At 47.9% G+C, this 26879-nt stretch overlaps 2 protein-coding genes across 3 annotated transcripts in view; one reads left to right on the forward strand and one right to left on the reverse strand.

The window, feature by feature from the left end:
- The window catches only part of Pla2g2d (phospholipase A2 group IID), a 21815-nt gene extending 3229 nt beyond the window's left edge, over positions 1-18586 (reverse strand). The window contains exon 1 of one of the 2 annotated variants that reach the window (XM_008821851.3): positions 3641-3680. In XM_008821851.3, coding sequence (XP_008820073.1) covers positions 3641-3680 — 40 coding nt within the window. Of the gene's footprint in view, positions 1-3640; positions 3681-18341 lie in introns of those variants that run through there. The other variant, XM_029558040.1, reaches the window with a different exon arrangement.
- A 3154-nt stretch (positions 18587-21740) lies between these two features.
- Pla2g2f (phospholipase A2 group IIF) lies at positions 21741-25991 on the forward strand. The gene is made up of 5 exons (XM_008821852.1): positions 21741-21856; positions 22467-22519; positions 24310-24454; positions 25238-25347; positions 25780-25991. The coding sequence occupies exons 1-5, from the start codon at positions 21741-21743 to the stop codon at positions 25989-25991; spliced, it is 636 nt and encodes a 211-aa protein (XP_008820074.1).
- Positions 25992-26879: the final 888 nt, after the last annotated feature.

Genomic DNA, 26879 nt, shown 5'->3' on the forward strand with positions numbered 1-26879 from the left:
AGAGAATGCTTACTACAGATCTTTTGTGTATTTGTTTACTGATTCAATTCCATCAACACTAATACTGTTTCTTAAATAAGTAAACTTTCTAGATTGGAATAATTTTTTAAAAATTATTAACTTTTAAACTTTTAATTATGTATATGTGTGTGTGCCTGTGTGGGGGTATGTACATGTGAGTGCAGGTGCTTGAGGAGCCCAGAAGAGGGCATTGGATACCCTGGAGCTGGAGTTAGAGGTAAGCTGCCTGATGTAGGTGCTGGGAGTCAAATTTGGGTCCTCTGCAAGAGAAGTATGTATTCTTTTTTTTTCTTATTTTATTTATTATTTTTATTTTATGTGTATGAGTATATTGCCTGCATGTAAGTGAGTGCACCCATGTGGCATAGTGCCGTGGAGGTCAGAAGAGGACTTCGGATTCCCCTGGAACTGGAGTTAAGGATGGTTTTAGCCACCATGTGGGTGCTGGGAATCGAACCCGGGTCCTCTGCAAGAGCAGTCAGTGCTCTTAACTGCTGAGCCATCTCTCCAGCCCCAGTATGTGTTCTTAATTCCTGAGCCATCTCTCCAGCCCTAGTTTGGAACAATTTTCAATGTGTGTTAAAGTGGCAAAGTGGGCCAGAGGGTTTTTAAATCCTCCTCATCTAAGATTTTTCAGTGTCTTCATTTTACAAAATTACAATGCATCTGTTAACATTTGCATTGGTGTTGGCACAATGAAAACCTCTTTTCTGTGTGTATGGTGATAGAAGTACCTTTTGGGGGGAGCGGTGAGTTGGGGTTGACACAGGTCTCATGTAGTCCAGGCTGGTCTGGAACTTGCTATGTAACCAAAGTTGATCTTGAATCCCTGATCCTCCTGTCTCTACCTTCCAAATGCTGGAATGACAGGTCTGCACCACCACACCCAGCTAGGAATTCCATTTTAAATTTTTATTTTGTTATTTTTAATTTTATGTGTGTGGCTTTGTGTACGTGAAGGCCAGGGCCTGCAGAGGACAGGACAGAGGTGTCGGATCCCCTGTAGCTGGAATTTCAGGTGGTTGTGAGCTGCCCAGTGTGGGTGCTGGGAACCAACCTTGGGTCCTCGGCAAGAGCAGTATGTATTCTTAATCACTGAGCCATCTCCCCAACTCCAGACTTTCATGTTTTAGTGCACGTGTGTATGTTCATGTGTGTTTTTCATGTGTGAAGGCCAAAGGGAAAGCTCTGATGTCATCTTCAGGAATGGCATCACCTATGACCCTGAAGCTCACCAATAAGTCTAGACTGGCTGACCGGCAATCCGTGTTGCTCCCTCTCTAACACCGTGACTACAAGTTTGGACTAGCATACTGGCATTAATTTTTACCTGGGCTCTGAGGCTTGAAGTTAGGTCTTTATACTGGCAAAGCAAGAACTTTACCTACTGAGCCACACCCCCCACTCAGACCAGGAATTCCATTTTTGACCCCCCAGTTTACAAATGAGCAAATTGACAAATTGACAACTGAGGCTCCTTCCTGACTTGCCTCAAGGTCACACAGGGAGAGGAAAATCAAGCCAGAATTCAAGCCACCGTGGTCTGGCTTCATTGTGTCTCCAAACATTGATTTCCTATTTGGAATGGAAAGACAGAGCCGGGACTCCTTTCCTGCCTCAACCCTCCCTCCCTCCCTCTCTCTCCAGAGAAATCTGAGCATTAAGTAGCACGTTGCTCTCCTGGGAGGCAATGTGATTCAGAAATCAATGCTGTTCATTTCCGGTCTGAAGCTGGGGGCCAGAATTAATCTTAAGGGAAATCTACTTTATTGGGAGAGAGGAGCACATTATGTTGAGTTTGGAGAAATAAAATACATGGAATTGATGGTCTCAGGGGGATTGGGATAAACAGAAGAGGATATATGTGTGCATGTGTATGGCTCTAAGAGATGCTTCCAGAACACAGGGAGTGCAGGTCCAATGGATCTGGACAAGGCTGGGGGACAGAGTAAACCTGGCTGACATCACAGTGAGGTTCCTCAAGCACAGGAAATAGACAGTAAAGAGGGGTGAGGCCCACACTGGAGGAGGCTGGGGTAAGAGATGAGGGGTGGGAGGCAATGGCAGGGTACAGGCATTCCTGTAGTGGACAAGGCAGGCATAAGCAGGTGGCCTTGGGTTCCATCTTGAAATAACTGGCTGTTGTTTCCCGGTGTTGATCCCTCAGTGTGTGGGGTCCCTGGGACCACTTCTGTTTGACACAGAGGCCTTGGAAAAGAGGATGCTAGAAAGAAGTTTTGCTCGGTTTTAACTGTGTTGATGAATGACCCTAGGCCCTTGGAATCATCTGGAATTCCCATCTGGAATTTGGGGAGTCTCAGATTTCATAATAAAGAGCCTCAAAGCAAATATAACTACAAAGACGAAGACCTGAATTCAGAATCTTACTCTACCCCCCGACCCCATGTGTGTGTCTGCTTCCGTTTCTCTGTCTGTCTGTCTCTATCTCTATTTCTCTCTCTCTCCTCTCCCTCCTCTCTCTCTCTCTCTCTCTCTCTCACTCAGAGTTTTTATCCTCTGTAACCCAAGCTGGCCTTGAACTCACGGCTATCCTCCTGTGTCAGCCTCCCCAGTGCTGGGATCGCAGGTCTGAGTCACCCCACCTCGCTCTGCTCTCTTTTTCTTTGCTTCAAATTCAGCCTTTTCAACTTCAGATCAGAAAGATCCTCTAAACTCCCCCGGAAGGGGCAGCTCTCCCCTACAGGGCAAGCAGTGTTCCTGGCATACTTTTGGGTCGTCTTTTTCTCATCATTTTGTAGGGACACGGACCCAGTCTGAGAAAATAAGCCCAAGTGGTGCCTACCGGGGCCTGTCAGCAACTCCCATCCCAGTAGCTATTCCCAGGCTCAGATGCCCCCACCCTAGGTGGAGGAGAGTGTGTGATGGCTAGAAGAGACCCAACTACCATCTGCACATTTCGATGCTAAGCTAGTCACACTTGCTCAATACTTGTAACTATCCTCTCATTAGAGTCCTTCTAACAGCCCTGTAGGGAGGATGGAAGACCCTGCGGTGTACTTAGCAGGTGAGGTCATGGAGAGACTAGGTGGCTTGGCCCAGGGCACACTGCCAGGAGGTGATGGGTTCCATGTTTGAATGGAGATTCCTCTAAGAATCCTGTCTCTATGTTACATTGTCTCACTAAACTAAAGAATGGATTTCTGTAGCTTGGTTGGAAATTTGCCAAAGGGCTTCATTGTAACCCTGTGATATGCCCCTCTCAGTGGCCCCAAACAACATAAAATTTCCTTAAAAAAGGGAAGCTCTTTATAAAATCATATATTTTGAAATGGATTAGGAAAAGGAAAGCCAATTTGCAAGCAGCCATATCTTCCCATCTGATCTGCTAAAGACTGAGTAGGAACTGGCCCCCAGACCTCCTCCCTACCACCGGGAAAGGGATCCTTTTCTTAGCATGCCCTGAAATTTAGCCACTCCCTGCTCTCTGGATGCAGCCTCTGTCCTAGCTGTCTGCAGACACTGACGGCTCCTTGTCAGATATGGAAGGGTTGGGGGAGACTGAAGTTTCAGTACACCGGGGGTCAGAGCAGCCCAGAGACCCCAGTCTAAGGAGAAAGACACAGTGCTTCCTCCCCAGTCACAGTCTGTCCCCACTCACCAGCCATCAGCAGCAGTCCACACATCAGGAACAGTTCCATGGTCCCAGCACCGATCAGAGAACAAAGTTACTGGAAGTCCCCTTCCACGTAGGCAGCCCCTTAGAGCAGATGCACCCACCCAGCCTCCCCCCTCCCAGCTCCAGCTCCTGCAGAAGCGACCAACGCTCCTGCTTCCTCTTTTCTAGAGCTTCAGGATTTTTTCCCCTTGGTTTTTAGTATCAGAATTGCCCAAAGCTTTTTGAGATAAACATTTATCTAGTGAAGGAGATTTGGCAAAACGATTTGGTGGTACAGGAGATGGAACTCAAGGCCTTTCGTATGTTGGGCAAATGCTCTACCCACTCAACTACAGTGTAGAAGATTTGAAAAACATGCAACTTGAAGTTTAGAATCCTGTGAAGATGTAAAACATCATTAGCAACTGGGTTTATGTTACTTTGATTCTATTTTCACGTAGCAGTCACCTATCTATCTTGTATCTATCTTCTATCATTTATGTATATTGCTTAAAAAATTTTTTTTGGTCTTTTTGAGACAGGGTCTCCCTGTACAGCTGTCCTGGAACTCACTATGTAGACCAGGCTGGCCTCAAACTCACAGAGATCCGCCTGCCTCTGCCTCCCGAGTGCTGGGACTACGGGCGTGCACCACAACCACTCTGGTTGTTTCTATATTATTTATTATTTTTATTTTATGTGTATGAGCATATTACCTGCATGTATGTAAGTGCAACCGTGTCATGCAATGTCCACAGAGGTCAGAAGAAGGAATTGGAGCCCCTGGAACTGGAGTTACAGATGGTTGTTAACCACCATGTAGGTGCTGGGAATTGAATCCAGGTCTTCTGCAAGAACAGCTAGTGCTCTTAACCACTGAGCCAGCTCTCCAGCCTATCTATCTATCTATCTATCTATCTATCTATCTATCTATCTATCTATCTATCATCTATCTATCTATCTATCATCTATCTATATCTATCTATCATCTATCTAATCTATCATCAGTCATCTACCTATCACCTATCTATGTATCTATGTATCTATCATCTACCTACCTATCTAATCTATCTATCTATCTTATTTATCTATTTTGTATCCTCTATGGAGTTATCATCTACCTACCTACATACTATTTATTGCTACTTATGAGCATATCTCTTATTTTTCTATCTTTATTCTTCCCTAACTAAATTAGGAAAATGTTTTACACAGTACTTGTTTGTTTGGTTCCCCCCCACCCCCAGACAGGGTTTCATGTAGCTCACGTTAGCCTCAAACTCTCTATGTAGCCAACAATGACCTGGAACTTCTGGTCCTGCCTCTACCTCCCAAGTGCTAGGATTACAGGTGGGTACCACCATGCCTGGTTTGTGCAGTGCTGGGAATTAAACACAGGGCTTTGTGCATACCATGCCTCTCAGCTGAGCTACATCCCCAGCCCCAGTATTTCATTTATCGACATTAGTTGCATGTACGTTTATGTTGTTAGATGCTCTATTGCAGTGCCATTTTGAAAGGCAATCTCACGTTCTGTTTCACCACTTTACTGTCTATGCAATGAATCTCTTATGGATGGACACCATCCATAAGACACTATTATTATTTTTTTTGGTCTTTTTGAGACAAGGTCTCCCTGTAGCCCCAGCTGGCCTGGAACTCACTATGTAGACTAGGCTGGCCCGATCTCACAGAGATCCACCTACCTCCATCACCCGAGTGCTGGGATTAAAGGTGCACGCCACCACTCCCTACACCAAACCATCTTTTAATCATTCAAGTTCAATGAAAGAGAGATGTTCCGACATTCCAGTTCATGACCGACAGTTGCCTCAAGTAGGCAGACTGACTCAAAGGACACCCATGATTGGAAAGCAGTTGACTTGTGTCGGCAACTTAGCCTGCAGGAGATCTGCCCCAGTTTACATGAAAGAGTCCCAATTAGATTGATGGCACTGACCTGGCCAACAGGGGTGGAGCTGTGGCCTGCAGGACACACCTAGGACTTTTGCTGTAAACAACAGAAGTGGGTTCTTGAGGCTTGAAGATGACTGTTTAGGACACAATGCCAGACCACCCTCTTTGCCCCTGGCCAATCAGTTCACCCAAAATCTGTGCCAGCAGGAGTCACTTCTGAGTGTGTGTCATTGCTGTTCTCTCTCTCTCTCTCTCTCTCAGCCTTCCTCCCTCCTTTCTTTCCTTTGCTTTAGATAGAGTCTCACTCAATAGTCCAAGCTGGTTTCAAAGTCAGTGACCCTCCTGCCTCAGTCTCACTACCTCATCAATCAAGTCTTTGTTTCTTGACTCTGTCAACCAAGCAGTCACCTCCTTTGTTAGAAAGCAACATACCAGCAAAACAATTAGCTAGGCACGGTGGCACAGCTTTAATCCCAGTACTTGGGAGTCTGGGGCAGAAGGACTGCTGCAAGTTCAAGGCCAGCCTGAGCTACAATAGTGAGTTCCAGGCCAGCCTGAGCTGCCTTGTCTCAAAACCAAAAGCAACACAGAACAAAGAGAAAAAGAAGAAAAACAATATTCAGCAGCAGGCAAACTTGATGTCTCCATGTATTCTTATAAATGGCTTTGGAGAAATGACTGACGTAAGTCAGCTGTAAGAAACTTGATTGGCAGGTGCCAAGACGAACGTGCCTAGGAAACCAACATGGAGCAGACACGTGTCCATGGCCTGTAATGTTTCCTCTTCCTGGCGCTCAATACTTGCATGTTTTCTTGCCCACGCTGGTTACCCTGCAAGACTTCCAGATCTGGGTTCTTGGCAGGGCATGTGGCCACCTCCCCCATCTGACCTGTCTAGGGCAGGAGGCTCAGCAGCTGGACCCAGCAGCTCTGGTGGATTCCACATGCTGATTCCCTATTGAGAGAAGGCATGTGTTGACGCTGTTCAGAGACCTTCAACACTCCTGCTTCCCAGTTGTCCCCACATGTCTAGCAAAGTCAAGGCACACGGAGGACAGAATTCTGCTAGCTCTGGGGCCCTGGGCAAATGGCTTTGCCACCATGAATCAGTATTCTCATTTGAAAACCTGGGTTAAGTGTTCCTCCCTTCCCTGACCACGGGGAGGTTCAAACTCTAGTGTAGGAAGCCAGACCACATCTAGCCACTTGATGAAGGATGTGGGAAGGTAGGTGGACAGGAGGCTGCAGAATTACACCTGGGGGTGGGAGGCAGAGCTCAGGAGACGAGGTTCAAACCCAGACTACCTGGGTAAAAGAGCCTGGCCTCCCCAACGTCCCAATTGCTCAACCTGGATCAAGTTGCAGACCTCCACCTCTTGCACTTACAGGGTGAGGATGGCACCTTTGTCACAGGACTGTAGCGAGCCTTCTGGCTCTATGTGTGCTGTGGTCTGGGAAGACTTTGAGTGTGTCCCCAAGGGCTCAGGCTTTGGGAGCTTGGTCCTCGAAATGAGATGTTGAGACACAGTTGGACCTTTCAGAGGTGGAGTCTATGCTGGGCAAGGTGGTGCACACCTGCCATCCCAATACTAGGGAGGCAGAGGCAGGAGGATCACTGCAAGTGTGAGGCCAGCCTTGTCTACATAGAAAGATCTAGGCCATCCTAGGCTATGTAACAAGATCTATCTCAAAATAATACAGAGCGAAAAAGAGGTGTAGCCTGGTAGGAGGTCACTCCTGCCCCTCCCTGTTTCAGGATGCCCATCGCACCCTCTTATCTCTCCCTATGGTGGGTGCTCCTTCCACGACACCAGTCACTAAAGTGTGACCCAGCCAAAAAGGCCCTCACCAGAGGAGAGCCCATGGAGCCACCCAGTCTTGGACTTTCAGTCTCCCAAACTGTGAGCTACATTAACCTCTTTTATTTATAAAGTGTCCAGCCTTGGGTCTTTCATTACAGTCACAACAAATGAACTGATCCAATACATGTACAGCTAAAAGTCAAAAAAATGTTAGCTGGGTTTAGTCCCCTCATCACTATCATCATCTTCATCCTCGCCCTCACTGCTTATGACACACAGAACAAATCACTAACCTTTCCTTCTTCACTGCCTAGTCTGCTGTCTGTCAGCATAAGTCTCAGCTCCATAATTTTTTCTCCATATAATTGGATCTGGGTCTTTTTTCATATCTATATTTTTCAGTGTTATATTTTGAAACACACAGGGCATAGCTATAAATTTCAGCCCTGCCATCTGGGCTATTTCTGTAACTTTTTCTTTTGTTTGGTGACTTCTCTAGAATAGATTTCCAGAACTGAAATGGAAGTGCAGAAGACACAAAAGTTTTAAAACTTTTTCTTTCTCTGAAAATCTGCATGGCTTTACCTGCCCCTCCCCCACTTCTACCGCAGCTACAGTGCCCCTGGGTGTGTCCTGACACACAGCCAGTCTGTGTGCTGGTGTCGCTGGTTGCAGCTGGAAAGGTTTTTGCTAAGACTGTTGGGTCACAGTGTAGCTCACTCTCCAGGTGGTGGGTGGGCAGGAGTGGGAAGGAGCCTCGATGCCAGAGAGATGTCATTAAAAATAGTTACCATTGGGGCTGAGAGATGGCTCAGCAGTTAAGAGCACTGACTGCTCTTGCCGAGGACCTGGGTTCAGTTCTCAGCACCTACATGGTGGCTAACAACCATCTGTAACTCCAGTTCCAGGGGATCCAACACCCTCTTCTGGCCTCCAAAGGCATTGCACACATGGGCACTGGAGATATACTCATAAAATAAAAATATAATTTTTAAAAAGTTACAACTGGGGCTGGGAGGTGACTCAATTGATAAATTGCTTGCCATGCAAACATAAAGATCTAAATTTGATCCCCAGCACCCATTTAAAAAAGCCAGGCATAGTGCTGTGCACCTGTGATTCCAGCACTGGGAAGATGCAGACAGGAGGGTCTCAGAGGCTTGTTAACGGTCCAATCTGGCTGAAGTGGAGAGCTCCAGGTTCAAGGAGAGACCCTGTCTCAAAAAAAATAAGGTGCAGGGGCTGGAGAGATGGCTCAGTGGTTAAGAGCACTGGCTGCTCTTGCAGAGGACCTGGGTTCCATTCCCAGAACCCACATGGTGGCTAACAACCGTCTGTAACTCCAGTTCTAGGAGATCCGAAGCCCTCTTCTGGCCTCTGAAGGCATGCACAGGTGTGCTTACATACACCCAGGCAAAACATTCATACAAACAAACAAGCAAACAAACAATAAACAAATAAATATAAGGTGGAGAATGATTGAGGAGGGCACCTGGCATCTTCTCTGGTCTCCTAACTTATGACAGCTGAGGCTGTGCAGTCATAACAAAGTCTCTGTTCTGATATCAGACAGGGTCATAACAGAGTCATTTTGATGATGTTGCTTCATCTCTTGGAGCCTCAAGTTTCCCACCTGAAAAATGGGCTTTAAGAGGCTCTACAGGAATAGTTCCAGGCTGAATGACTGATAAACAACAGTTGATCAAAAAGGGGGTGACACCTGGTGACCCCTTCTTCCAGAAGGAATGAGGCTCGTGGCTGACCCACGGAACAGGCTGGGCAAACAGCTCCCTGTGCATCTCAGGCCCAGATCCTTGCTTCTAAATGAGAGCTGATTGCACAAAAGGGGGATTTCTGGTGAGAACTCTCAGTTCACTCAAGGTGGCACTCCTTCAAGGACAAGGGAGATGGCTCAGTTGGTAAAGGCACTAGCCATGCCAGCCTGTGACCGGAACTTGATCCCCAGAACTCATGTAAAAAGTCAGATGTGGTGGTGCACGTCCGTAAAACCGGCATTCCTACAGAAAAAGACAGGAGACAGCCAGGAGAGTTGGGAAACTTGCAGGCTAGTGAGCCTGGGCACCTCGGGGGAGCAGCTGAGACAAGCGAGACCGTCCCTGCTTCACCAAGGTGGAAGGCAATAGAACAGACTTCTGGAAATTGTCTTTGGACCTCCACAAGGATGTGGGGCTCTCTCTCTCTCTCTCTCTCTCTCTCTCTCTCTCTCTCTCTCTCTCCCCCCAATCAGTTGTACTCCCTATGGTTAGAAACTGAGAGGGGCTTCTCGCTGGCTGGTTCTAGCTTGTTTGCAGATCCAAATCAGCCCCTGCTTCCCGCCCCACTCCCCAGGGCCCGACAGTCCGTCAGAGGCTGAGGGATCCCCTTCTTGCTCATCTGTGAAGTGGGGCAGAGGGAGATGATAACAGTCAGCTGGTGAGGCTCCCTTGACACGGATGAGGTGCGTGGGCAATGTACCTGGTACGCTGTAAGTGCCTAATGATGAGAGATGAGAGTAATTATTGGCATTGACCTGGGAGAGTCAAAGCGTACTCGTTCAAGAAATTCCACGGGCGCCAGGCAAACGACTTTGTGCAGCGGACACTTCCTGAGCACCTACTGTGTGCTGGTCCCCAGCCAGAGCCAGCACATGGTGCAGGGGGCAGAGGAGGAAGAACAGGGCAAGTCTCTGTATGTTAGGGGCCTATAGTGTCTCGAGATTGGCTGTACACTTTCAAGCTGGGGCCTGTGCTATGTGGTGGCTCATCTAAGAAATAATAAGGCTTGGTTTGTTTAATTAATTTATTCTAAGGAGACAGAGGGGGTGCCAACTTATGTGGGTAGGACAAGAAGGCAGAGGCATTTTAAAAAATCATTAATAGAATTCCACAGGGCTTGTGTAACCCAGTAACAGGGTTAGCACAGGTGAGCATGCTATTAAGTCTATAGGAAATGACAGCCTCTGTCACATACAAACTTCCCCTTCCTCCAGGAAGTCCACCAGTGTTTGCATTCCTTCCTTATAGTTCTTTCAACACCAAGGCCTCATCACCAGTGCTACTTGCTCCTCAAAGCATGGTTTACATGCTGGCTGTGTGAGAGATTAAGGGCTGGAGAGATGGCTCCGTGGTTAAAAACACTGGCTGCTGCTCTTGCAGAGGACCTGGGTTCAATTCCACATAGCAGCTAACAACAATCTATAACTCCAGTTCCAGGTGATCTGACCCCCCTCTTCTGGCCTCCACAGGATTGCATGCATGGGAGCACTTATCTATCTGCAGGCAAAATGCTCACGCACATAATATAAATAAATCAAGGGGTGGGGGTTGGAGAGATGGCTCAGCGGTTAAGAGCACTGGCTGCTCTTCCAGAGGACCCAGGTTTAATTCCAAGCACCCACATAACAGCTGATGAGCATCCTGTAACTCCAGTTCCAGGGGATCTGACACCCTCTTCTGACCTCCACGGCAATTGCACGACATGGGTGCACTTACATACACGCAGGCAATACACTCACACACCTGAAATAAAAATATAAAATAAATCAAAAAAATTTAAAAAGTAACTGATGAACAGGAGATGGGTATGATGGTGTGTGCCTAGGATCCTAGCACCTGGGAGACTGAGGTTGTAAGTTCCAGGCTGGCCTGGCCTACCCAGAAAGTTCTAGACCCTGCCTCAAAACAAGAACACAGAGCAGCACACAGAAAGGACTGTGTGAGGACCCAGGGAGGAGGCCAGCCACAGACAGAGGCCTCAAAGAAACCAAGCCTGCCCTTCCCTGAGCTCAGACTTCTAGCTTCCACAGGGCTGGGGAGATGGTCTAGTCGGTAAAGTGCTTGCCACGCAAACATGAGGGCCTGTGATGGGAACCCCAGTAGCCACATAAAAAGCCAGCCATGGAGGGGTGTCTGTCATCCCAGCACTGGATGACAGAGACAGGAGGATCCCAGGGGCTTCCCAGCCAGCGGGGCTGATCAAACGGGTGAGCTACAGGTTCAGCAAGAGAACCTGTCTCCAAAAATAAGGCAGAGCTGGGTGTGGTGACAACACCTTTAATCTCAGCACTAGGGAGGCAGAGGCAGGGAGACCTCTTTGGGATCGAGGTTAGCTTGGTCTACATGCACACACACACACATACACACACACACACACACACACACACACACACACAGAGCTATTTAGCAATACCATTCTAGTTATGTGTTATAAGTGATCTAAAGGTGGATTCATTAAATAAATAATTTTTTGGCTTTTGTTTTGTTTTAGACAGGGTCTCCCTGTAGCCCTAGCTAGCCTGGAACTTGCTATGTAGACCAGGCTGGCCTCGGTCTCACAGAGATCCACCTGCCTCTCCCTCTTGAGTGCTGGGATTAAAGGTGTGCGCCACCACACCAGCTATTTTTGCCTTTCTAATATAGGTTCTCATACACAGCCCTGACTGGTCTGGAACTTGCTAGGTATCCCAGACTGGCCTTGAACTTGCAGCATTCTCCTGCCTCTGCCTCCTGAGCACTGGGATTAAGGGTGCATATTGCTATGCAGAGCTTCTGTAGGTGGTATAAAGTACATGGAAGGACAAGTGAAGATTATATGGAAACACAAAGCCATTTCATATCAGAAAAGTAGACTTAGGTATCTGCAGGTTCAGGTATTGGCAGTGGATCCCCTGAGGATATGCAGTTATTAAATATGCAGTTAGGGGCTGGAAAGAAGGCTTAGAGCACACACTGCTCTTTCGGAGGACCTGAGTTCAGATCCCAGCAACCACGTCAGGCAGCTCACAGCTGTCTGTAACTCTAGGTCCAAGGGACCCAGTGCCCTATTCTGGCTTCTATGGGCATCTGCACACACATATGAGTACACACACACACACACACACACACACACACACACACACAAATACAAAGAAGATCTTAAAGATATGTAAATAAAATGTGCAATTTGTTAAGTGATATGTGCATGCATCTGTGAAATGGTGGTCAACATCAAGACAGTCAGTTTACTGATCACCTCCAAAGCTTTCCCTGCTCCCCCACTTGTCTCCCAGGCAACCACTGAAACCACTGTTTCATCCATACAGATGATTTTGCATTTTCTAGAGTTTCATGGAACGGAATCACACAGCATTTACACGTTTTGTCTGGCTTCATTCTGCATAATTATTTGGAGACTTATCTTTGCAGCTTCGTGCTCCTTTTTCACTGCTGAGTAATATTCCATGGTAAGGATACACTATATGGAATTTGTTTATCTGTCTACCAGTTGCTAGACATTTGGTTGTTTGGACAAATGTTTTCATTGCTCTTGGGAAAATGTCTAGGAATGCAATGGCTGGTTTATAGCTCAGGGCATTTAAAAAAACCATTTCTAAGTTAGGGATGCAACTTAGAAGTGACTAGCATGGGGTGGAGGGGGTTCATTCTTTAGCAACATAAAAAAAGAGAAGAAAAAGAAGAGGAGTGAGGGTGGGAGGCAGAGGGGACCAAACAACGTCCAGCCCCTTCCCCATCTGCTAATTACCCACCTGTAACCCTTCTTTGATGAAGTGTCAACTCATTTTTTATTTTTAATGGTCTTTCTCTCTCGCCCTCCCTCCATCTTCCCCTCCCTCTTTCCCTTCCCTCCCCTACTCTCTCTTCCCCTCTTTTCTTCCTTCTCAGTGCTGGACATTGAATCCAAGCCTTAAACAAGCCGTGCAAACGCTTTGCAAATGCTTTGCATGTCAGGTACACGCCCAGCCCTTCCATTTTCTTCTTGAAAGAGCAAGAAGTCAAATGGTCCTAAAATCCCACTTACTGACTTTTTCTCTTACATATTTTGCTTTTAATGTTATATTAAGCAATCTGACTAACACCAGGTCACACACAGAGAAAATTTTTTTTCTGCCTATCTGGTTTCTTGTTTGTATTTTGAGACAGGGTTTATGTAGCCCAGGCTGGCCTTGAACTCCTGATTCTCCTGCCTCCACCTCCCAAGTACTGAGATTATAAGCATGTATCACCATGCCCAGTTCCTATGTTTTCCGTTAGAAATTTCCTACGCCTGGGGCTGGAGAGATGGCTCAGCGGTTAAGAGCACTGAGTGCTCTTGCAGAGGACCCAGGTTCGATTACCAGCACCCACACGGCAGCTACGAACCATTCTTAACTCCAGTTCCAGGGGAATCCGAAGCCCTCTTCTGACCTCCGTGGCATTGCATGACATGGGTGCACTCACATACATGCAGGCAATACATTCATACACAGAGAATTTAAAAAAAAAAAAAAGAAATTTCCTAAGCTTACATTTTACCTGTAGGTCTACAATCCAGTTTTCAATATTTATTTCTTTAACGAAAGTGTATCGATATAACATCTTCCACGATAGTCATCAAGTGCAGTTTCATGGCTGCGTGCACTCACGCTGTTGTGCAACCGCCACCACCACCCGCCCACAGAACTCTTCTTGCAAAACTGAAACTCTGTGCCCACTGAGCAGCGAGCTTTCATTCCCTCCTCCCAGCCCTGGAAACCACCATTCTTCTTTCTGTTTCTACAAATTTGGATAGACTCGATACCTCATGGAAGTGGGTCACACAGCATTCATCTCATTGTGACTGACATTCCCCTTGTCATAAACATAATGTCCTTAAGGTTTATCCGTGTTGAGCAATGTGTCAGAACGTCCTTCTTTATGACTAAACAATAGGAACCATTTCTAAAGACCGCTTTATTGAGGATATATAAATTTCTTTCAAGTGTATAATATAGTTTTTAAATTTTGAGACAGGGTCTTGAGTAGCCCGGGCTGACCTCGAATTGAAAAGTGTGAGAATAACCCTGATTTTGATTTTCTTGCCTCTACCTACCTAAATGCTGAGATTACAGGCATGTGCCACCTTGCCTGGCTTATGTGGTAAGCTGAACACAGGACTTTATACACAGTAGGCAAGTACTCTACCAACTCAACTCTCTCCAGTTCTTAATTCACTTTTGTTTTTGTTTTTTTAAAAAAATATTTATTTTTAGCCGGGTGTGATGGTGAATGCTTTTAATCCCAGCATGTGAGAGGCAGGTGAATCTCTGTAAGTTCAAAGCCAGCCTGATCTACAAGGCCAGCTGGGGCTACAGGGATACCCTGTCTCAAAAAGACCAAAAAAAAATTATTTTTATTTTATGTGTATGAGTGTGTTGCCTGCATGTGTGTAAGTGCACCTGTGTCGTGCAGTGCCTGTAGAGGTCAGAAGAGGGCGTTGGAGCCCCTGGAACCCAAGTTATGGATGGTTGTTAGCCACCGTGTGGGTGCTGGGAATTGAACCTGGGTCCTTCTGTAAGAGCAGCCAGTGTTCTTAATACTGAGTCATCTCTCCAGCCCTTGTTAGTGTTTTTTAAGACAAGGCCTCATGTAGTCCAGGCTGACCTCAAACTCCTGATCCTCCTCCCTCCTGCCAAATGCTTCAGCTGACAGGTGAGTGCCACCATGCCCAGCTTCAGTTTTTGAATATTAATATGTATATAACCACTACCATAATCTAATTTTACACCCCCACAATGAAATCCTACCTGTAACAGGAGCTCCCTGGTCTGCTCTGCCACATATGGGACCCCCGCGCCCCTCAGTCCTAGGTAACCTGTCTCTGTTGTCTGTTTCAGAATATGTATCCATGCTGTAGCATACTGATACTATATTCCTTTTTTGTTGTGTTTTTGTTTTGTTTGGCCGGTGAGCTCCAGGGATCTTTCTGTCTCTGCCTTCCCAGTGCTGAGATTACAGGCATGCACTGCTGTGCCTGGCTTCTGTGTGAATGCTGGATTTGAACTCAGAACCCGTGCTTGTGTGGCAAGCAGTTTGCTGACTGAACCATTTCCCCAGCCCCTGTATTCTTTTTTAAAGATTTACTTATTTGTAATTGTGTGTGTGTGTGTGTGTGTGTGTATGTGTGCGTGTGTGTGTGTACGTGTGACCAGCAGCATTGGATCCCCTGGAGCTGGAGTTACAGATGGTTGTGAGCTGCCTGATGTGAGGACTAAACCAAACCAAGGTCTTCTGCAGGAGCAGTGTGTTCTCTTAACCTCTGAGCCATCATTCCAGCCCCTTCCCCATATTCCTTTTAATGGCTGAATGGTATTCCATCGCATAACTAGCCCACATTTTGTATATCCATTCATCAATCACCAAACATGTCTCCCCCACTTTTGGTTATAATGTATAAAGGCTGCTGTGAACATTTGTGTACACATTTCCTTTGTGGATACATGTATTCATTTCTCTTGGGTGTAGAAGGAATTGGTGTCTAATGCATTGAGCAAGGGTCAAGTGGTTCCCAAAACAGCTGTGCATGCCACACTCCCCTCAGCCACACTGGCTCCGGGCTCCAGTGGCCACACATCAGCACAGACACCTGCTGTCGCCTGCCTTTTGCATGACTGTCGCCTTAGTGGGTGTGAAGTAGTTCCTCATCGTGGTTTTGATTTGTATTTCCCTAGTGATTAATGATGCTGAACACATTCCCATGGGCTTATTGGTCATTAGTTTATCTTATTTGGAGACATGACTGTTCAAATCCTGTCATTTTGAAATTGGATCATTAATGCTGTAGTATGACTTGTAAGAGGTTGCTTTGTTTTGTTTTGTTTTAATGTGTTCTGGACATTCCCTACAAGAACGTGACTTTGCATTGTGGGTTTTTGTTTTTTACTTTTTGTTTTTTAGACAGGGTCTCCCCATAGCCCCAGGTGGCCTGGAACTTGCCCCAGGTGGCCTGGAACTCACTGTTCAGACCAGGCTGGCCTCAATCTCACAGGGATCCACTTGCCTCTGCCTCCAGAGTGCGGGGATTAAAGGCATGCGCCACCAGGCCTGGTTATTTTTTTTTCTTTAACTTTCATGATGTTCATAACACAACATTTTTAAAATTTTGATGAAGTTCAAATTATTCTTTCATCTCTTGTGCTTTTGTTATGATATTTAGGAAAACGTTGCCTACCCACATCACAGAGGTTTAATACTGTCTGTCTCCTTGTTTGCTTGTTTGAGACAGACTCTTGCTATGGAGTTATGGACCGTCGCTAGCCACCATATGCGTGCTGTGATTCGAACCCAGGTCTTCTGCAAGAGCAGACAGTGCTCTTAATGGCTGAGCCATCTCTCCAGCCCCTAATTTTCTTTTTTAGGTGACAGGATTAGCCCTGATCCTTTTAATTTCCATGTGAATTTGAGGATCAGTTTGCTAACCTCTCAAAGAAAAGGCTAAGATTTTTATTCTGAGTGCATTGACTCCGATTCCATGGAGCCAGAGGGAGACCTGGCCTCTCATTGATACTGAGATCCTGATTCAGAAACATAAAATGCCCCTGGGTTTTGTGGTCTTCCTGACTTCTTTGATCACTGTGTCAGTTTTCAGTGCACAACCCTTTGTCAGCTTCATCCTTAGATATTTCACATTTTAGATGTTTTTATAAATGTACTTCTAGTTTTTCAATTTCTAGCTATTTATTTGTAACTTCTAGAAATATAATTGTTATTATTTTGTCTTTTTTTTCTGGCAGGCCTGGCTCACCTCAGTTTATGAGTTCAATAACTTTTTTGTAGATTCTACAGGATTTTTTTTTCTGGAGTTTATGTAGCCCAGGCTGGCCTCAAATGCCTGCCTCAGCCTTTGAGTGCTGAGATTACAGTGTGAGCCACCACACCTGGTGGATTCTCTCTCTCTCTCTCTCTCTCTCTCTCTCTCTCTCTCTCTCTGTAATAAAATAATGATTTCAGCGTTTGTGTACAGAGATAAATTTATGCAACCAGGTCAGAGCCTGGAAATGACTCATACTCCCTTCGATGCAGGAGGACTCCATACTGGGTCAATGGGTGGGTTCAGCTCTGCATCAGAACCATCTAGAACTTAGATCCCTCGTTCTAGTGTCAGGAGTTCTTTCTTTCCATTTGTTTAGGCGACAGGGTCTTCTGTGTCGGCTTCAAGCTTGTGTATCTCCTGCCTGTGCTTTCTGAGTGCTGGGATCACAAGCATACGCCACAGGCATATGCCACCCACTATGCCTAGCTGGACTTAGGGATTCTCAAACTTCTCACAAAACATACTCGGGCAACACCAAGTGAGTCCCCGAAGGTCACACTGGTTAGGGATTCTGACCCTTCTTGGCCAGTTTATAAACCTGAACGTTTGGATCATCAGCTGGCACCAGCCAGGTGACATTGACTTCAGCCAGGTGGGGACACTGTTGACAGGCAGAGCAGATCCACGGTGACAGTGGTCAGGTGGCAGTTCTTACATGGGCTGCTATGCTTCCACTGACAGAAACATTCTCTCCTCTTCCTTTCCAGTCTTAATGCCTTTTATTCCTTTCTGTGCGTCTCTTCACCTAATCGCACTAACACGATTAACCACTGAATACATTTTTTGCATTGATTCACTTGGAAAAAGTGACTCTGTTCAATTTGCTTTATAACCTGAACTTTTTCCTTTTTTTCTTCGGTTTAAAACTTAGCAAATAATTTTTATCGTGGTGTTATTCAATACGCAATTGTATTCTTGTACATAAAATAACATATGGTTTTTAACATTATTTTTAAAGCATTTTATTATTTTTACTTTATGTGTGTGAGTGTACTGCCTGCACGTGTGTAGGTTGCACCCATGTTATGCAGTGCCGAGAAGGTCAGAAGAGGGTTGTCAGATCCTCTGAAACTGGAGTTACAGATGGTTGTGAGCTGCCACGTGGGTGCTGGGAACTGAACCCAGGTCCTCTTGCAAGAACAGCCAGTGCTCTTAACCACTGAGCCATCTCTCCAGTCCACATATGATTTTTAACAAAGAACTTGTAGCTCTTGCAGAGGACCAGGGTTTGGTTTCCAGCACCCACATGGCAGCTTACAACCATCTTTAACTCCAGTTGCAGGGGATCTGACGCCCTTGTCTGGCCTCTGTGGGAACTGTGCACGTGTGGTACATACACGTGCACTCATACACATAAAATGAAAATAATTAAATCATACCTTATTTCACTAAAACCACCAGTGCAATGTTGAATAGCTGTGGTGGGGCAAACACTCTTGCCTCTTCGCAGTGGGAACATTCAACTTTCCAAGCTGTTGGTTGTGGTTTACGGTGAGTCCTCTTTTTCAGTGAAGATGTCTCCTTCAATCTCAATTTGATGAATTTTTTTCAGGAATGGATGTTGAATTTTGCCCAAGAGTGTTTGTTGGTCGGTTTTGTTGGTGGCATCTGAGATGGTCAAATGATTTTCTTCTTTAATCTGATAATGTATGATATATATTGATTGATTTTTAATGTAAAAAAATCAACCTTTCGTTCCTAGAATAAACCCAATTTTGTCATGGTTTGTTTTCCTGTTCCTATATTGTTATAGATTATGTTTGTCAAATTGTGCTGATTTCTCTGTTCATGAGAAATGCTCATCTGGAGTTTTTCTTCCCTGTTGATACCTTCATTAGCTTTGGTATCAGAAAAGTTTTGACTCCGAGAGTGAATACAGCGTTTTCTCACCTCTCTTTTCTGGGGAGTTTTGTTAATGGACATTCTGAGCTGAATTGTGTTCCCTCAAAATTCACATGTTGAAGCCCTAATGCTCAGCCCCTCAGATCGGGTCTGTATTTGAAAATGGGACCTTTAAAGAAATGATTAAGTTAAAATGAGAGTGAGCCCTAATCCACTTGATTTTCCACAAAAACAGAAATCATACATGCACCTCCCCTGATATCTTCCCATCTGTCTCTGAGGAGAGCCCAGGTTTACATCCTGGGCTGCCATCCCACAAGTAGAATTTCCAGGTTGACCAGTTCATTATTCATTACTGAGCACATGGAGCTTGGTAGGGCAAGGTAGGAGTGGGGAGGCCCTGCCCTTCCCCTGGAGCATCGGGTGTCTCTGAAGACCTGCCTGTCCTGCACCTCCACTCTGATGGCAGGGGAGAAAGTGGCTGGTTCCAGGAGCAGACTGTCCAGGGCATAAATCCAATCATTCCCAGCTCCCCGCTGGTTGGAGGGTGTCTCTCCTTTGGAGCTCGGTGATCTCACTGAGAGGTAGATAGATGCCAGTGTCAAAGCAGAAATAAAACTCAGGTCTGTGCAGACAAATGAAAGCAAGGTAAGCCTTTTCACTGCCAGTCTGAGGTGCAGAGCAAGCCCATGTCCACCGCGAACGGAACTAAGGGCCCCTGCTCTCCAGTCTATGTCAAGACCCACAAACCAAAACATACACACATATCTACAAAGGAACTCACAAGCAAGTGCAAATTAACCCCTTCCCATGTGCAGGTGTGTGAGTGGAGGAAGAAGGGAACTTCCTGGGGAGGGGAGGGACCTACTCCACAGAGGGAAGGCTGGGCAGAGAAGGGTGGGGGTTGACTGAGGGGAAATGAGTGGCATCGGAGACCAGCTCAGTGGCTTGGGACAGCCAGAAGAGGAAGTCTGAAAAGCTTGGGGTTGGAAGACAAGCCCCGGGGGCTCATTTCCAACTCTTGTCAACAGCTTTGGAGATTTATGCTGGATTCGAAGGGTGGAGGTACAGATGAGGGGATCATTTGGGGTACTAATTTCCCATACTCTCCCCATCCCAATCCCAGTTCACTCAAGGCCAGAGGCTAGACCCTTGATACAATCAGGTCTTTAGAATGGAGCCCTATGCACACCTCATGCACAGGCCCCTGATAGCAACAATCCTTTCTCCTTGTGGCCTTGGTACCCTGACTCCACAGCCAAAGGAACCATAGAACAAGGAAAGAAGCCCACTGTCCAAGATCTGGCTGACCAGGAGATGAGGGTCAGAGCCTGCCCAGTCTGGCCAGAGGGCTCTCAGAGCTTGAAGCCCTCCTTCTTTCCTGGTCTGCCACACACACTGCACTCCCTAAAAACAAACAACGTGCAACACCACCCTGGCTCACCAGGCCTTCCGCCAGAGACATCAGTGCCAAGTAGGGTATCTATGGTGATTTTTAAAGACATTGAGTGTGGTAACTCAGAAGTGGAGCAGGAGGGCAGTTGCTGGAGGCTGGGGATTGCTGCTCGAACACCTGCAGTGTACCGGACAGCCCCGTGCAATGTGGTCTCCACCCACTGGGCCAGGTATGCCAAGCTTGGGAGGTCCTGCCACTGATGTGCAGGTGAACTGGAGGCTTCCTGCCAGATGAATGTGCTCCAGCCCTTAATCAAGCTCCTCCAGGCTCTTCTCAGCCAGGCTTTGACGTTTGGACTTCCCTGTGGGTCTCTACAATATCCAATTTTAGTGATGGTCCTGCTAAGTTGATTTAGCTAGGATCTCTGTCTTCCCCCACTTGGCAACTTCAATATCTGATCAGCTCCTCAGCACCCCTAGGTAATGTCTGAATCACCATGCTTCTACAGAAAAAAGTCTAGACAGCTGAGCCAGAACCTCCTACCTTGGTGGGCCCGCTCGACAATTTTCTATGTACGGACACTCCCGTTGGCCTTGCTTTACTTTCTTCCTTTTGGTTTTTTAATTTTTATTTTATGTGTATGAATGTTTTGCCTACATGTATGTAAATGCACCCATGAGTGCAATGCCCACAAAGACCAGAAGAGGGCGTTGGATCCCCTGGAACTAGAGTTACAGATGGTTGTTAGCTGCTGTGCAGATGCTGGGAACTGAACCCAGGTTCTCTGCAAGAGCAGCCAGTGCTCTTAAAGCTGAGCCATCTCTCCAGGTTTTCTTTCTTCTTTCTTTTTTTGACAGGGTCTTATGTTGCCCTGGTGTCCTCAAGCTTGTTAACTAACTGAGGATGAATTTGAATTTCTGATCCTCCTGCCTCCGTCCTGAGTGCTGGGATTAAAGACAGACACCATCACAGCTGGTTTTATGCAGTGCTGGCGTTGGAGCCCAGGCCTTCATACACTCTAAGCAGTTTATCAGCTGAGCCAATATCTCCAGCCCTTTACCTCCCTGTGTTTGGAGTCCCGTCTCTCTTCCCTGCCAAAAGGTCTTAGTGCAGTGGTCCCCACACCTGTCATGATGTCCCTGGGATAAAGTGCCTTTTACTTTTCTTTGACAAGTGTCACTGGCCAATATTTTCTTTACCAGACATGGGTGGAGAGACCGTCAGCCTTGTTTCCCCTTCAGATACAGGGGGAGGGGCTTGTTCTTGGTAAGGTGCTTAACATCTCCCTCCCCTCGAAGGACAGGCAAAGAGGTGGGGATCTTACCAGCCAGAGGTGGGCAGGGCTGTGGCAGTGGGAGGGAAGAGGTGGAGTCACCTTTTTCTAGAACATCTGTCACCTGCCTTCTGCCCAGGGGCATTGCCCCAGCACTATCCTGCCAGGGTGCTCGGCAGTGTGAAGCTGGGGCCTGCACCCCAGAGACTTCCGAGCACATCAAGGACCTTTCAAGCCCTATGTCGCTGGCCTCCCCAAATCCAGGACATGGCAGATGGGGCGCAGGCCAACCCCAAAGGGTTCAGGAAGAAGGTGCTGGTTAGCCGCCTTCCTGGGTGGAGGGGCCGGAGCCTCAGGGCTTCTTCTCCTGCAACAGCCTCCAGGTAGGTGCCTGCTCCCTTGGGATGGAACTTTCCATGGAGAGGGCAGGGAGCAAGATGAAGAGTTGATTCCTAGAGAGGGCTGTTTCTCCTGGAAGGAGAACTCTGAGTTTTTGCACACCAGGCAAAGGCAAGCCATTGCATTTTAGCCCTAGAAGGACCTTTGGGATGAGTTAGTCAACCTCATGCTGCATTTGAGGCCCAGAGAGACCCAAAGAGGCCTTGAGAGTTGAAGGAATCTACCCAGTCACTCCACATATGCAGAAAGAGCTAGAACTAGAATCCAGGGACCCAAGTCTCTTGGTTTTAGGATTAAGACCCACCTGCCAGCCAGAGTCCCATGACCCTGGTCCTAGAACTCCTTGGGGTGTGAGCAGGAGTGCTCAATCTAGCTTGGGCTCCTGTCTTGGAGCTGAGCATGGAGGGAAGTCAGCTCTGTCACCCTGGAGTGTGTTCCTCCCAGAGGGTACAGGCCAGGTTGGGGAGGCACAGAACACAGGGCTGGGTGACAGCAACTAGGGCATCAAGAGAAAGCCTGGGTGGTGCCTGGGATGAGGCTGGGCTGCAGGCAGGTAGAGAGGAAGGACTCAGGCTGGGCTTTCCTCTTTCTCAGGTTCAGCCTGGGTATGAAGAAATTCTTCGCCATCGCAGTCCTGGCTGGCAGTGGTGAGCATGGAAACCCCTCCTCTGTCCCCTCCAGCCTTTTCCTAGAAAAGTGGTGTCCACATTGTACCACTGGCAGGCTGTTCCTTCCCCTCTCTGGGCCTCCGCTTTCCTGACAGGCTTCATCCTCTCCCTGGACCTGTTTGGTCCTCTGGCCACTTGTAAACATGCTGAGGCTTCATTTAATGAGTGCTGACTGGCGTGGGCAAAGCAGAACAAGTGCTGTAAACTGGCTGTGTTGGCCATCACTGTGGGCCTAAGCTGTGTATTAGTGAGCCTCCATGCTGGCAGGACTTAATGAGTTTGTGTGCAGCTAGATGCCTGTCTGTGCATGTGTGTAGGTGTGTCTGAGTCCCACACATCAGATGAATGTGTCTTGGGGTTGGCACTGGTTGTACACCGGTGTCTCTGTGTATTCTTTGTGATGTATGTGCTGTCCTGTGTGTGTGTGTGTGTGTGTGTGTGTGTGTGTGTGGTTTGTGTGTGTGGTATGTCTTTGCACTATTGCTTCCTCAGTATGTATCCTGAGATGCACCAACTCCAGGATAGTGGTGAGACCTTTGCCTTCTCTTGAGGGGCAGAGACACCACAGGTCAAGAAGGGAAGGGGAGGACCCAGAACCAAACTCCTGTACCTCACAACAGTATGTGATGGTTGTGAAGCCCTGTCCAGGCTCTAAGCTCTGAGGAAGTCCCTCTTTGGGGAGTGTAATGGTTTGACTTAAAATGACTCCCCCTCCCCCTCCCCCTCCCGCTCCCCTTCTTGCCATGCTGGAGACTGAATCCAGAGTTCGTGTTGCCTAGCTATGATGTTAGCCCAGGTGTATGAAATGCATGCGTGTGTGTGCTTGCGTACATGCCTCTGTGTATGTGTATGTGTGGTATGTATGGTTTGTGTGTGTGTGGTGTGTGTGTGTATGGTTTGTGTGTGGTGTATGGTTTGTGTGTGTGTGGTGTGTGTATGGTTTATGTGTGGGTGTGTGTATGGTTTGTGTGTGGTGTATGGTTTGTGTGTGTATGTGTGGTGTGTATGGTTTGTGTGGTGTATGCTTTGTGTATGTGTGGTGTGTTTATGGTTTGTGTGTGTGTGTGTGCATGTGTACACTATTGGGGATTGAACCCAGGGCCTCAGCCCATGCTAGGTAAGCTCTCTACCACTGAGCTATATCCCCAGCCTCTTTTTACTATTCATTTTGAGACAGGATCTCTTTAAGTTGCCCAGGCTGGCCTTGACCAGACTGTAGCCCAGGCAACCAGACATGTTCAATCCTCCCGCTTCAGCTTCCTGGCATAGCTGGGGTGACAAACAGCTAAACTGTCATTTTGATTGAATATTTCACGTTACTATTGGTTTATCTGGATGTGGCTCCCTCAGAAGCTGAGCATCGAGGCAGGGTGTGACTGAGTGAGGTGCCCTCCCTGTGTGGGTCCATGTTCTCCATCGCCTTCTGCCTTGTGACCCTAGGCAAGTTACTCAGTGCTCTAGCCTCAGTCTGCTTATCTGTAAAGTCCGATAACAGCTTGTAGGGTTGCTGTGAACACCCAATGAGTTATCAAATGGGAGGGTGTAGGACAGTGCTAGGCTGGCACAGAGCAAGCCTTCAGCTGATGGGAAGCATATTCGGTCCTCAGAGCTGTAGAGCTCAGGGAGAGGGTAACACGCCAGCCTGGGAGGCTGTGCATTCTTCTCTGCGCCCTGCCACCTCCCACACTGTCTGCCTCTTCCCCCCCTCACCTGGTCCCCTGGGCTCTGAGGCATCACTGGCTGGACTCACACTCCCAGTTCTCTTGCAGTTGTGTCCACCACTCACAGCAGCCTGTTGAACCTGAAGTCTATGGTGGAGGTCATCACAGGCAAAAATGCCATCCTGTCCTACGTGGGTTACGGCTGCTACTGCGGGCTGGGGGGCCGAGGCCAGCCCATGGATGAGGTGGACTGGTAGGTACTCGAGGCCTGGGTTCCTCTGGGGACCGGTGGAGGCAGCCTGAGGAAGGAGGGGATGCTTCTCACAAAGGACCAGGCTTACTGGATGAGTTGGTGGCCGGGAGCACCATCTTTGACATCTTAGATGCTTCCTGTTATCTGTATTTCAGCCTCTCTCTGGGAAGGAGTAGAATTTTATGTCTGTTTCTCCCTGCCCCCACAGACACACATGAGTGTGCCAGGACATGGCTGACACTCCACAAGGGGTGTGGTCCACCCTGTTAGACCACACCCCATCCCTCAGATGGGAGCCCCCGAAAGCCATGGCTTCTGCTCTGGCCTCCCTGGCAGCAGCCAGCATGGAGTCTGGCATCACAAGGGGCTGGCAGCTGGCTTCCTTCCCTCCTTCGTTCTGCATCTGCATCCTGTCCCCCACCCTCCCAATGCCTGTTGACCCCTGTCCCCTCCCTGGCTATCCATCATAATCCAGCACAGAGTCAGAGCTAGCTACTTCATGCTGGTTTTAAGCCAGGCCCTGTCTTCTTCCCTGCCCCTTTCCTGACCACACTACTAGGACATTTGATGCCTCCTGAGTTTCATCCTGGGCTTCAAGCTGCAGGGGGGAGCTGGGAACCCCAATGATAAGACAAAGAGGCAAGATCGAGGACCTCGGAATCCAGGGGCCAGCCTTAGCTCCGCTTGGCCATGTGACCTCTCTGGACCGCGGTCTGAAGATCTGATCACGAGGGACTGAAACAGAAGACTGAGGTCTCTGCCCCTCACTTCTGCCCTCCCCAGGTGCTGCCATGCCCACGACTGCTGCTACCAGAAACTCTTTGACCAGGGCTGCCGCCCCTATGTGGACCACTATGACCACACAATTGAAAACAATACCGAGATTGTCTGCAGTAAGTCCCTCCCCACAATACCCGGGGCCTTGGGTTGAGGGTGGGACCAAAAGACAAACCCAGGAACACACCCTGCCTCCTCCCACTGCATGTGGACTTTAGGACAAATATTCTCAGATAAGAATATCCCAAATACTGCATGGGACACACTGACACTGCAAGTGTTCTCTCATATTAGCAATTAGCGTGACATGAAGAATAGCTCATGGTATGAGTTGGTGAAAGTACTATTCTTGGAGCTGGAGAGAGATGGCGCAGTGGTTAGGAGCACTGGCTGTTCTTGTAGAAGACCCGGGTTTGATTCCCAGTGCCTACGTGACTGTAACTCCAGTTCCAAGGGATCCAATGCCCTCTTTTGACCTCCTCAGGCATTGCATGACACAGGTGCACTTACATACATGCAGGCAACCCTGTACTTCCTCCCTGTGACAGGTGAGCTCAACGAGACAGACTGTGACAAGCAGACATGTGAGTGTGACAAGAACGTGACTCTGTGCCTCAAAGACCAGACATACAGGGATCAGCACCGTGGCTACCTCAACATCTACTGCCAGGGCCCCACGCCAAACTGCAGCATCTATGACCCGCTCCCTGAGGTTGTCACCTGTGAACATGGCGTCCCCTGGACCTCTTTCTCGCCCTAGCCCTGCTGAGGTCTGAGAAAGAAGAAGGTTGAGGGTCTGGCTGGGGTCTAGGCCAGATAGGTGGGGTCAGACGGGCTATCCTGTAGTCCTCTCCCAATCCTATAGTGAGTGAGCTCAGTTCCAGGAGACTCTGGAAGGCAAGGGCCTGACTGTGGCCACCACTCTGTCAGCCTCACGCTAAGTGTAGCTGTCTTGTTGCTGAGTCTGTTCTTGGCACATGGCTTGCAGGGTTTGGAAGGCAACCCTGAGAGAGGAGAGGTGGCACTCTGTGGCTGGTCCAGATCAACTCCAGGGCCTTTGAGATCCAGAACCAGCTTTGAGCAGGGGTCTGTCCAGGAACACACTCCCAGGCAGGCAGTGAGTTGGGAATGAGGCCTGGCTTCTGGAGGACCCTGGGACCCTACAAGATGGCTCAAGGAGATTCTTTTTCGCTTTGGGGACTTGTGGCTCTCTAGAGCCCCACTCACAGAGCAGATGGCCCCATCTTACCCTTAGCCTCCAGGATATGTCTAGCCCTGAAGTTTGGCCTCTGTTACCCAGTGCTCTGGGGCACTGGAAGCCCATGAGCACAGTTGAATACCTCTGTGTGTGCAGAGGCTGGCAGGCGGGCACACATGCACAGCTTTTCTTGTCCCTCTGTGCAAAAGGCAGTACACCCCACCCTGCCCTGCCCCCATCGAAATTCAGAGTGGTAGGCTAGCTCTCCCTAAGGCAGTCAGGCCAGTGTAGGAGTACCCAGAGCTCTTTCTCCCCATGCAGGAAGACACTGAGGTCTGGGGTCACAGCTTAGAGAACAGGGGCATAAAAGTTGTAGGTAAGGCAGGAGTCAAAGGAGGCTTGTTAGGAAGGTGATGGAGAGGGAGCAGGTGGTGAGCAAGTGGGGGAGGT

Source organism: Nannospalax galili, unplaced genomic scaffold, assembly GCF_000622305.1.
Source record: "Nannospalax galili isolate Female #2095 unplaced genomic scaffold, S.galili_v1.0 scaffold1688, whole genome shotgun sequence".
Taxonomy (NCBI): Eukaryota; Metazoa; Chordata; class Mammalia; order Rodentia; family Spalacidae; genus Nannospalax; species Nannospalax galili.